The 12,650-nt window shown below is 42.6% G+C and overlaps 1 protein-coding gene across 1 annotated transcript in view; it reads left to right on the forward strand.

The window, feature by feature from the left end:
- Positions 1 to 12,650, forward strand: part of Parn (poly(A)-specific ribonuclease) — a 74,152-nt gene that overhangs the window by 6,881 nt on the left and 54,621 nt on the right. Inside the window, exons 8-13 of the mRNA XM_090324628.1 lie at positions 1,734 to 1,799; positions 3,109 to 3,147; positions 5,132 to 5,174; positions 7,100 to 7,180; positions 8,823 to 8,879; positions 10,319 to 10,396. Coding sequence (XP_090180754.1) covers positions 1,734 to 1,799; positions 3,109 to 3,147; positions 5,132 to 5,174; positions 7,100 to 7,180; positions 8,823 to 8,879; positions 10,319 to 10,396 — 364 coding nt within the window. The remainder of the gene's footprint in view (positions 1 to 1,733; positions 1,800 to 3,108; positions 3,148 to 5,131; positions 5,175 to 7,099; positions 7,181 to 8,822; positions 8,880 to 10,318; positions 10,397 to 12,650) is intronic.

Genomic DNA, 12,650 nt, shown 5'->3' on the forward strand with positions numbered 1-12,650 from the left:
CTAAGGCCTGACAACCAGGCCTAGTATGCCCACAGGCAGCCAGGTAACCAGGCCTATCCAGGCTTCAGCCTGCATTTGCTTTTCTGTGTCACAATCATGCAAATCTCACAATAGATTTGTCCTTGGAAGAATATCTGGTTTGAGTCTAGTTTACTTATCAGTATAAATAATTTATTAAAAAAGTATAAATTTATATCACTGTTTTTGTCAAATTCCTCCCCCCATTTCTTTCTCATCCTGGGGCTTGAACTCTGGACCTGGGTGTTGTCCATGGGGTCCTTTTGCTCAAGGCTAGCACTTTAGAGTGCTACACTTGAGCTACAGCACCACTTAAGCACTACTTACGGCTTTTATGTGATTAACTGGAGATAAAAGTTTCATGGACTTTCCTGTTCAGGCTGGCTTTGAACCTCAATTCTCAGCCACCTAAGTGGCTAGGATTATAGGCCTGAGCCACTAGTGCTTGGACAAGACAAAATTCTTTTGTTGTTGTTGGTTGTAGAATTTGAACTCAGACCCTGGGCACTGTTCCTGCACCTCTTTGTGCTTAAGACAAGCACGTTAGCACCATATCCTTTTTTTTTTTTTTTTTTTTTGCGTTGTCTCAGGGACTTTTCTGCCTGGTTTGGCTTGTAACTTTGATCCCCATATCTCAGCCTCCTAAGTAGCTAGGGTTACAGGCTTGAACCACCAGTGCCCTAAAAGACACATTCTCTGTGTGTGTGTGTGTGTGTGTGTGTGTGTGTGTGTGTGTGTACTGTGGTTTGAACTCAGTAGCTTTCTTGATCATACATCTACCTCTGGCTTTTTGGTGGTTCATTGGCGATAAGACTCATGGACTTTCTTTCTCTTTTTTTTTTAATCTTTTTATTGTAATTAATAGATAGGTTACAGTTATATTCACCAGATAATAAGAGCATTACTTCACACACAATGTGACTCATGTGACTCATGGACTTTCTTTTTTTTTTTTTTTTTGAAAGTTAGGGACCATGAACTCAGGGCCTGAGCGACACTGTCCTTGGGCTTTTCTCAAGGCTCTGCCACTTGAGCCATAGCACCACTTCCAGCTTTTTCTGTGTATGTGCTACCAAGGAATCGAACCCTGGTCTTTGTGCATGCTAGGCAAGCACTCTACCTCTAGGCTAAACTCCTGGTGACTCACGGACTTTCTTGCCTGGCTGGCTTAGAATCTCAACCCTTAAATCTCAGCCTCTTGATTAGGATTACAGGCTTGAGAAACCAGTGTCTGGCAATTTGACAGATCCTTGAAGTTGTCACTAATTTATTAATAACAACAGTAAGCCTGCCCAAAGCATGCACTAAAATAAAGCACTTTTTTTCTAAGCATCAGAATGGAAAAGTTATGTGATTTGTTCAAAATGTACAGAAATAAGAACTGTGTGCTCAAGAAGTTTATTCTTAGCTGTGTGTGGTGGCTCACACCTGTAATCCTAGCTACTCAGGAGGCTGAGATCTGAGGATTGTGGTTCAAAACCAGCCTGGGCACTAAAGTCTGTAAAACTCTTATCTCCAATTAACTTGAGCTGAAGAGCTCAAGGACAACATCTAGGCCCAGAGTTCAAGTCCCACAACTGACAAGAAAGAAAGAAATATGTTCTTCTGTCTAGACAGCTTTTGAGTATAATTATTGAGGATGTATTTGAGTAGGTTTTCAGATGACTTCATTCCTTTAAGGTAGTGATGGTTGTGATCTTATTTTAACTCCTCAGAACGAAAATAGAAGACTTACTGCAAAGTGAAGAGAACAAGAATTTGGATTTAGAGCCATGTACTGGGTTAGTTCTCCTGCACATTTTCGTATATGCTTTTCTTTGGAGAGGGAGCTGACTTTTGAGATTTGATGCATTTTGTCTTTTTAAAACTCTTACAAATAGTTCATCTATTATCATCATGCTCCAAGAGTTAAGCACTATGATATTAACTGTGTGTGTGTGTGTGTGTGTGTGTGTGTGTGTGTGTGTGTGTGTGTGTGTGTGTTAAGGCACAAAATGAATGTTTTGGGCTGGGAGTGTGGCTTAATGGTAGAGTGCTTGCCTTGCAAGCACAAAGCCCTGGGTTTGATTCCTCGGAATCATATACACAGAAAAAGCTGGAAGTGGTGCTATGGCTCAAATGGTAGTGCTCTAGCCTTGAGAAAGCCCAAGGACAGTGCTCAGGCCCCGAGTTCAAGACCCAGGACTGGCCAAAAAAAAAAAAAAGTGCTTTGTCCTTGTACTATAGAAATTATGTGCAGTTTTGACTTCAGGCCTGGAAAGGTACATAATATAGGAAGCTTCCAGAAGAGAAAATTCATTCTCAGGCTGTTTTTACTTTTTAGCTTTTTCAGATTTTTGCGGATCCTGGGACCTGAACTCAGGGCCTGGGTGCTGTCCCTAAGCTTCTTTATGCTCAAGGCTAGTGCTCTATCACTTGAGCCACAGCACCACTTCTGGCTTTAAAGAACCTCGGGACTTTATTGCCCCAGCTGGCTTTAAAACTGTGGTCCTCAGATTTCAGCCTTCTGAGTAGCTAAGATTACAGGTGTGGACCACCAGGACCAGCTATCCTTTTAACTTTTCTGAGCAGGGACATCCTCAGAGCTTCACACATCTCTTTCTTCTGCCTTATTGCAACACTTGCTTCTGAAGAGTGTCTTACTCCATCTGTGAGCCACCAGCACTTGGCTTTCTCCCTGTTCTTACATATTACATGTGTCTTCTAACAAAAGCTCTCCCCCCCCCTCCCCGTGGGTCATGGGGCTTGAACTCAGCCTGCACACTATCCCTGAGCTCTTTAGCTCAAGGCTACTACCCTACCCCTAGGCCTGGGTTTTGTCCCTGAGCTCTTCAGCTCAAGGCTGCCGCCCTACCCTTGAGCCAAGCCCTACTTCCTATTTCTAGAGGTTAATTGGAGTTAAGAGTCTCGGGTCCTTTTGTGCCTGGGCTGGCTTTGAACCTTGATACTCAGATCTCAGCCTCCTGAGTAGCTAGGATTACAAGCGTGAGCCACCTTGCCTGGCTAACAAAAACTGTTTTTTAAAATGAAGTGTTCAATCCACATTTATCTTTAATGGGCCAAATTAATATGTTTTCTTTTGTTTTTTAGGTTCCAAAGAAAGCTAATTTATCAAACTTTAAGCTGGAAGTAAGTGATTGCATTCAATGTGAGACCTGTGTGGAGGGCACAGGATTTAAAAACAAAATATTATCTGTTTGCTTGCCTTCTCTCTGAGCTCTTTTGCTCAAGGCTAGCACTGTACCACTTTGAGCCACAGTACCACTGCTATTACTGGTTTTCTGGTGATTAATTGGAAATGAGAGTCTCATGAACTTTCCTGCCCAGGCTGGCTTTGAATCACTAAGATCTCAGCCTGCTAAGTAGCTGGGATTACAGGTGTAAGCTACAGGACATGGCTCTCTTATTCTTGTTTATTTTGTGGTACTAGGATTTGAACTCATGACCTATCGTTTGCTGGATATGTACTGTATCATTGAGTTGTAGCCCAGGGATCCCACCTTAAGTTGAATCCTCATTTAAGCCTTTTAAGTCTGTAAGCTTCTTAATATTTTCTTTTATCTTTTTTTATTTTGGCTGTTGCAGTTTTGTTTTTTCCAGATGTGTAGTAAAAGTTTGGTTTTAAGAGCTAAGAGATACTCAGATAAAAGTATAGATAAAGGAATTCTAAAGCAAGAATTCTTTTGTGTTTATTGGCACTAACAGGGTTTGAACTTAGGGAGTCAGACACAGTATATATTCTACCGCCGAACCACTTTTTCAGTCCTTTTTTTGCACTGGCTATTTTGAGATAGAGTCTTTAACTGTTGCTTGGTGTGAACCTAGACTTCAGTCTTCCTGACATAGCTGGGAGACATATATTGCCATCATTCCCAGATACTTCTGTTGAGTGGAGTCTCCTGGACTTTTCTGCTCAGACTAGTCTTGAACTTCTGTCCTCTGAATCTTAGTCTTTCACATATCTATGGTGACTGGTCACTATACCCAGCTAACTTGAGATCCATTTGTGAACTTTTCGGCCTGGGCTGGCCTCAAACTGCAATCCTTCTCATTTTAGCCTCTTCAATAGCTAGGATTACAGGAATAAGCCAGTCGTGCCCAGCTAAAGCAGGGATTCTTAACTTGGAATTAGATTATGGATGATTTTGAGAGGTCTGTCAGTCTCCTGAAATAACATCCAAAGTTTGTGCCTATATTTTTTCTGGCTTTCTCATTCAAAGGTGAACATTGACATTCCACAAGTGGTTGCTTGCATTTGAACCCGTGGTTCTTGGTCTTTTATTAGACCATGCTAGTATAGGGCTAGAATGTGGCTTAGACATAGAGTATTTATGTAGCATGCATGAGGCCCAAGGTTCCCTTCCCCACACTGCCCAGAAACAAAACAAAAAACCCCAAACCAGAAATATTCAACAACAACTTGACAGTAACATGTCTACCGGTAATAAACTTTAAACAAATCAGAAAAGGACTGGCATGTGGCTCAAGTGGCAGGTATGAGCCCAATCCTTAGCACCACAAAAACAAACAAGAACAGAAGAGGCCAGGAGCATGGCCTAGTGGTAAGAGTACTTGGCTAACATGCACAAAGCTCTGGGTTTGATTCATTGGTACCACATACACAGAAAAAGCCAGAAGTGGTACTGTGGCTCAAGTGGTAGAGCTCTACCCTTGAGAAAACCCAAGGACAATGCCCAGGCCCTGAGTTCAAGCCCCAGGACTGGCAAAAAAAAAAAAAAAAAGAACAAAACAGGAAACCAGAAGGACCTGATTTGCGCAGGCAGCTTCGTCAAGCTGTCCATAAAGCTTACTCCTTGTACCTGCCGAGCTAAACCACAGCTCAGTTGGTCCTCAAGCAAAGTTTGACTGTGGTAATGAGTTAACTCATTTTAGAAAATGCTGAAGTCTTAGCAAATGAATTTGATGCATTCTTGCACACTTAAGTTCAAAGTTGAGGTAGTGTGGGTTTGGCTCAACATAAGGTCTTTGGAGTGCTAATTATATTAAGAAAACATTTAGTTTTATTATTGCTACATGGTTGCTTTTAAGATACTTGGGATTTTGGCAGCCATTCACTCATGCCCTGATGTCATATTTCCCTTTTTCTCTTTAGGTATCCCAAAGGCATTCATGTTGAGACTTTAGAAACGGAAAAGGTAACCCCAAGAATTACTTAGGGCTAACACTCAGCATACGCAGTGATCCACTGATGTGTTAACATGTCAGAGTTTACACCTTGGTTCTGCTCTCTGGGGGCTGGTCCTTTAGGCAAGTTCTTTGATGCCTATAATGCTCATTTTCCTTATTTGTACATGGCCAGAGAATGGAACCCAGGGCTTACACTAGGTGAGCCTTCGGCTCACTGAGCCCTTCCCTAGCTCAGCCAAGCTCTCAGTGTTGCTTCTACCCTAAGTGGAAAAGCATGTGTTTTGTAAACTTGAATGTGCATGTACACTAGTCCGAGTTCCAGAAGGGCTTTGTGTTGTGCTGGCAGGTAACATTAAGTCTTACAATGGCAGTCATGACTGTAACTCTTGTCATGTATGTCTAGGTTGCGCTGATAGAATTGCTGTGGGGAATGGTTGCCTGCAGAAAGGCATTTTTTTTGGGGGGGGGTGGTCATGGGGCTTGAACTCTGGGCCTGGGTGTTGTCCCTGAGCTCTTAAGCTCAAGGCTACCGCCCTGCCCCTGAGCCACAGCCCTGCTTCACGTTTTCTAGTGATTAATTGGAGATAAGAGGCTCTGGTTCTTTAGTGTCCAGGCTGGCTTTGAACCATGAGATCCTCAGAACTCAGCCTCCTAAGTAGCTAAGATTACAGGCTTGAGCCACTGCCCCTCGCCTGCAGAAAGTTTTCTATTGCAGAATTTTAGAAATTTTGAATTTGGTGTTGTTCTTGAGTCAGATATCCGACTAGAGGTTACATAAGCTACAAACATTCTTCTCCTAAGATAAACCTCAAACTTTGACACAGCAGATTTTGTGGGTTTGTGTGTGTTTATTACTGTAGTGGGGCTTGAATTTGGGGCCTTGAACTCTTGCTCAGTTCACTTGCTCAATGCGGGCACTCTACCACTTGAACCATAACTATAGCCTGCTGTATTTAACACACAATGCAACATATGAGAAAGAAGACATTATTTTCTATCTCCTAATCAGTTAATCCAGTTTCCCCATATCAAAATATGATATGAAAGTTTTGACTTTAAGTAACTGCTTACAAATTATGTTCAAGGATGAACACCTATAATTTCAGCTACTTGGAAAGCAGAGATTAATAGGATTGGGGTTTGAGGCTACCTTGGGTAAAAATTTAGTGAGACTTCCTCTCAGCTATAAGCTGAAGTTCCAGCTGAGGCACATGTTTTCGGTCTCAGCTTAGCAAGAGGCTTAGAAGAGGAGAATTGAAGTCTGAGGCTGGTCCTGGGCAAAAACTCAAGATGTAATTGAACACTAGGGCATAAAAGTCTGAGGACATGGTTCAAGTGGTAGAGTGCCTATCTAGCAAGTTTCTGGTTCAAACCCTAGTACCACCCAAAAGAAATTTATGTTTAAAGCTGTATAACTTATACTTGTGTGTACATATATATGTATAATTTTTTTGGTGTATGGAAATCTCCTCTCCCCCTCTCCCCCCTCTCTTCCTCCTCTCCCCCCTTCTCCCCCCCTCTCTCCTACCCTTCTCCTCCCCTCCCCCCTCCCGTCTCTCCCGTCTCTCCCCTCTCCCTCCTCTCCCTCCTCTCCCTCCTCTCCCTCCTCTCCCTCCTCTCCCTCCTCTCCCTCCTCTCCCTCCCCTCCCTCCCCTCCCTCCTCTCTCTCCTCTCCCTCCCCTCCCTCCTCTCCCTCCCTCCTCCCCTCCCTCCCATCTTAGAGATTGAACTCAGGGCCCAGGGCCTTAGACTTGCAAGGCAGGTACTCTACCACTCGAGCCACACCTCCAGTCTACATCAACTCTATTTTTGGTGGCATTTCACAACACTATGTGTTGTGCTTAGCTCATGAAAGACTGCACTGATAAATTTGCAGCTTAACCTTAGCATAACTGTGACTTATGGGTCTAGTTGTATATCTGCTTTGTCTTAGAAGGAGCGATACATAGTTGTCAGCAAAGTAGATGAGGATGAACGCAAGAGAAGGGAGCAGCAGAAACATGCTAAAGAACAGGTAATTGAGTTCCTAGTTTCTCTGATATGAAATGCAATAAGTGCTCATTTATTCCTTCAGTGTATTTCTAGATCATGTATTGTATTTAATTTATTATTTATATTACTTTATTTTTTGATGCTACTGGAATTTGAACTCGGGACTTTGCTAGGGAGATATTCTACTATTTGAACAACATCCTAGTACTATGTTTGTGTGTGTGTGTGTGTGTATGTGCGTGTGTGCGTGTGTGCGTGTGTGCGTGCGGGCGTGTGTGTGTGTGTGTGTGTGTGTGTGCGCGCGTGCACGTGCACGTGCGTTGGTCTTAGAACCTGAACTCAGGACTTGGATACTTGAGCTTTTGTTTATGTATTTTTGTGTGTGTGCTCTAGTCTTGGACCTTGAGTTCAGGGATTGGACACTTGAGCTTTTGTGCTCACGGGTAGTACTCTATCACTTGAGTCACAGCACCATTTGCATCTTTTTGGTAGTTAATTGAAGATAAAGAGTTTCATAGACTTCCATGCCCAGGCTGACTTTGAACTATGATCCTTAGATCTCAGCCTCAGGTGTGAGCCACTGCTGCCCAGCTCCCAAACCTTTTTTTTTTTTTTTTTTTTTTTTTGCCAGTCCTGAGCTTGAACTCAGGGCCTGGGGCACTAGCCTTGAGAAAGCTCAAGCTTTTTCCACACTTGAGCCACAGCACCACTTCCAACTTTATCTGCATATGTGGTACTAAGTAATTGAACCGAGGGCTTCATGCATGCCAGACAAGCACTCTACCTCTAGGCCACGCTCCTGGACCATCCCAATACTTTTTGCTTGATTTAAATTTTTTTTTTTTTTTTTTTTGCCAGTCTTGGGCTTAAGCTCAGGGCCTGAGCACTGTCCTTGGATTTTTCTCAAGGCTAGAACTCTACCACTTGAGCCTCAGCACCCCTTTTGGCTTTTTCCAAGTATGTGGTACCAAGGAATTGAACCCGGGTCTTAGTGCATGCTAGGCAAGCACTCTACCACTAGGCCAAACTCCCGGCTCCCCAATTTTTTTTTATTTTTATTTTTTTAATATATTTTTTATTGTAATTAATAGAAGGATTACATGATATTTGCCAGATAAATGGTGCCTTAATTCCCACACATTGATACCCTTTCACATGTCATGGTCCCCATTTCCCTTCCCCCCTCCCCCACCCCTCATCTTGTTTTCCCCGGTTCCCTATCCAATTTCAGATCCAGTTTTTTTTTTTTTTAATAGTCTTGTACTTTTGCTCCTGAGGTGGCCTTGGCCCTGGAGCCTCCCACCTATGGTTGCATGTTGTCATGTTCTCAGAACGTAATGCATTACTGAGTTCAGCCAGCAGGTGGCTACTCCCTAAAGTTGAAACATTTGTTGGCTTTTCAAGACAATTTGACCAAAACTTTGAACAAATTATATGAAACGATGGGTAGGGCCACTGTTACTTGCGTAAGTAATGAATAATTTGCCACCTGATTGTTTTTGTAGAACAGAAGACAGGGTACATAGATCAGACATTCGGGATAGTGGGTATCATGTCTAACATCAAGCTTGGCACGAAACTGCATTGCTTTGAGGGGGAGAACGCTAGGTTTTTAGCTCAAGTAAAGAACATACACACTTCAGTTATTTTCTTTTCCAAACTAGGAAGAACTGAATGACGCTGTGGGATTCTCAAGAGTCATTCATGCCATCGCTAATTCTGTAAGTGAAATTGACCTTTGTTTTTAGCTAGATTGCCAAATGTAGTATTTAAGGTGAATTATCTAAATACCAATGCAAATGAATCATTCATACTTGGAAAGCTTAACTGATATGGAAGAAGAAGTTCAAATTGAAGAAGGATACACTATGATACCCTGTGATACACTTGATGAGAAGCACCAATTTTCAGAAAACGTTCCTTCTGGAAATGTACCTCTGGATTCTATTACAGTTTGTTGTCCTCCTAGGATACCCCAAACTAATACTTATTATTTTCTAAGCCATAGGAGGAATCAGGAAGTAAGAAATAAGGGGAGAAACAATGTTTGACTAAAGATATCTTATTTGCTAAGTACTTGAATCCAAAAGATAAAAATAATTATGTTGAGTGAGTTCTTGAACACAGGTGTAAATTACAGCTGTAATTCTATCTTTTCTTTTTTTTCCCCCTTTTTTAAATTGCTGCTACTGGTGCTTGAACTCAGGACCTCTTTTTTTTTTTTTTTTTTTTTTTGGTGGGTAGTGGGGCTTGAACTCTGGGCCTGGGCACTGTCCCTGAGCTCTTCAGCTCAAGGCTACCACCCTACACCTTGAGCCACAGCCCTACTTCATGTTTTCTAATGATTAATTGGAGATAAGAGTCTCACATTCTTTCTCTTGCTTGGATTTTTTTTTTTTTGCTTATGGGACTTGAACTCCAGGTCTGGGCTAACATTCTACAACTTTTAGTCACAGTACCATATCTAGTTTTCTGGTGGTTAATTGGAGATAAGAGTCTCAGGAGAACAGGAGTTTGGCTTAGTGGTAGAGTGCTTACCTAGCATGAATGAAAACTGGGGTTCAATTCCTCAGTACCACATATATAGAAAAAGCTGGAAGTGGTGCTGTGGCTCAAGTGGTAGAGCTCTAGCCTTAAGAAAGCTTGAGGACAGTGGTCAGGCCCTGAGTTCAAGCCCTAGGACTGAGCGGGAAATAAAAAAAAGAGTCTCAGGAACTTTACTGCCTGGACAGGCATTGAGCTGCAATCCTCAGATCTCAGCATCCTCTTACCTTCAGTTAACTACCAGAAAACTGGAAGTGGCTCTATGGCTCAAAGAGTAGAGCAGTAGCCTTGAGTTGAAGAGCTTAGGAACAATGCCCAGGCCCAGAGTTCAAGTCCCAAGACTGACAAAAAAAAAAAGAAATCAGAGGAAAGAGTCAATAAAACATGTATCATTGGAAGTGTTTACTTTGTGTTATGGATTTAAAACACCAAAATGGAAGAGAAATGAGGCCTGTTCATATCTGTATATTTGCTTACAGCCATCCTTCTTCATTAAAAAAACATTTAATATGAAAAGCAAGTCTGGTTCGAGGCCCTCCTCATGGATCCTGTTGAGTTTTACACTCAAACCTGGTATGAGTTTTAATGTTCTTTTTCCTGCCTTGACTCTCTGTAGGGGAAGCTCGTTGTGGGACACAATATGCTTCTGGACGTCATGCACACGGTCCACCAGTTCTACTGCCCTCTGCCTCCGGTGAGCGGCTCTCCAGCCATTGTTGGGGGACAAAAAAAAAAAAAAAAAAAGCAGCAGGCACTGGCTGGTGGCTCACGCCTATGATCCTGGCTGCTCAGGAGGTTGAGATCTGAGAATCATGGTTCGCAGCCAGCCCAGGCACAAAAAGTCCGTGAGACTCTTATCTCCAGTGAACCCACCAAAAACCCATAAGTGATGGTATGGCTCAAGCAGTAGAGCGCTAGCCTTGAGCTGGAGAGCTCAGGGACAACACCCAGGCCCAGAGTTCAAACACCACAACCGACAATAAACAAAAAAAGCTGTAAATTTCCTAATTAATTAATTAATTTACTACAAAAGTGTTCTCTCCTTGGGTGCCATTCCTACAGAGGATTCCCAGAGAGAATCTCATGTTCCTCATTATGTTTTCGTTGACAGGATGTACATAGATGCTATTTTAAGAGGTCTTTAGTCACTGACGATTGCCAGCGCCAGGGTAAATATTTGCTTCATCATCTTGGTGCTCAGGATTTGCTTATTCAGCGCTGGGCAGTGGAGGAAACCATGGGTGTGACTTCGAGTTTGGTGTTGTTAAAATTAGATTAAGGCTGCTTAAGATGAATGGTGCCAAACAAACTGGGTCAATGCCTACAGAATTCTTCATTGCCTGCTCGTTGGGGTCCCCTCCCTCAGATTCTCTGTCACCCTTGGTCGTGCTTTTTCTATACTTGGAGGCAAGCTGTCTTAAGTGCACAGGCAGAAGATTCTTTGGCTTCTCACTGGTGTTTTGCTCCACTGTTGTGTCACTGTACGTGACTGTCTTACTTGTTCCTTGTCTACACCCCTCCCCCTGCCCAGTCCCCTCTCTCAAGCTTGTTTTTTTGTTTTTGTCATTCCTGGGGACTGAATTCAGAGCCTAAGCACCGCTCTTGAGCTTTCCTCGAAGATAGTGCCAAAGCACCATTTTCAGCTTTTTTATGTATGTGGTACTGAGTGAGGCATTTAACCCAGGTCTTTACACATGCTAGGCAAGCACTCTACCACTAGGCCAAACTCCAGGCCTTCCCCAAGCTTTTTCTCTACATGCTGTGCTATAGTAGTCTCACCTTCTCATGATAACTTCTATGTCTGGTACCACATCAGACATGCGCAGAGTCCTACCTGGGTAGCCTATAGGCTGAGAGTTGTTTAGTACTTACTTATCTCAGAAGAGATTCTTTTTTTTAGACTTCAACATCTATTTCTTTCTTTTCCAACCTCAATATGTGAATATAGGTCTAAGAGCCTACTATTTCTCTTGAAACAGAAGAATATAGGTAAGATGCTGAGCTAGTCTTTAGACAAGTCTTTTTTTTTTTTTCCCAGTCCTGGGGCTTGAACTCAGGACCTGAGCACTGTCCTTGAACTTTCTCAAGGCTAGAGCTCTACCACTTGAGCCTCAATACCACTTCTGGCTTTTTTCTATGTATGTGGTACCAAGGAATTGAACTGGGTCTTTGTGCATGCTAGGCAAGCACAGAAAAGTCCTTTTTAAATCATTTTTTTTTTTTTGGTCTGAGACAAGCACTTGAACTCAGTATCTGATGCACTTTTGCTCATTGGCTGGTATTCTACCAATTGAAGCAGGCTTCTAGACTTAGAAGAGAATTTTTTTTTTTTAACTTTCTGTACTCTTCTTTCCTTAGGCTATATCTAAATAAGCTTCTTCTCCTGTTTCCATTAGGGTAAATGATTTCTAGTATTCTTCCCTCCCTTTATCATCAGTATTGAAGCTTCCTTTGTGCACAGATTGCTAAATCTTGATAGGTCTCCATGCTGTCCCTTTACATGCTGGCTTCTTGCCATTTCTCCTGCATAGAACCTTATTTCTGACTTGGAGTTCTATAAACTATGGGCTGGTATCCTTGTCACCCTTCAACATGAGTCTAGTATTTGGAACTTGCCAAGCTGTGTGGTCTCTGTGGTCTCTTAGTGCTGTCTTAAGGGTCCCAAACTGCCAGCAGGATATAACAATGAGTATGGCTATGTTGCAGTACAACTTTATTTAAAAACAATATGTGGAGGGCCACATTTGGGCTGTAGGCCATGGTTACCGTCATCAGATGAGATGAATCTTTTGTTGCGTCTGCATTGGAGGGTGCCTCCTTGGGAAGTGTGGTTTTGTTTGGGTACCTGCCCACTTCCTCACCTTTCTCAGGTCACATTGGCCATATCATCTTGCACATAGTCTAGTGGGACCATGAGTGATATGGCATTCCCGTTCCCCCCCTCCCCA

The sequence above is a fragment of the Megascapheus bottae genome, chromosome 36, assembly GCF_031878675.1.
Source record: "Megascapheus bottae isolate mThoBot1 chromosome 36, mThoBot2.hap1, whole genome shotgun sequence".
Taxonomy (NCBI): domain Eukaryota; kingdom Metazoa; phylum Chordata; class Mammalia; order Rodentia; family Geomyidae; genus Megascapheus; species Megascapheus bottae.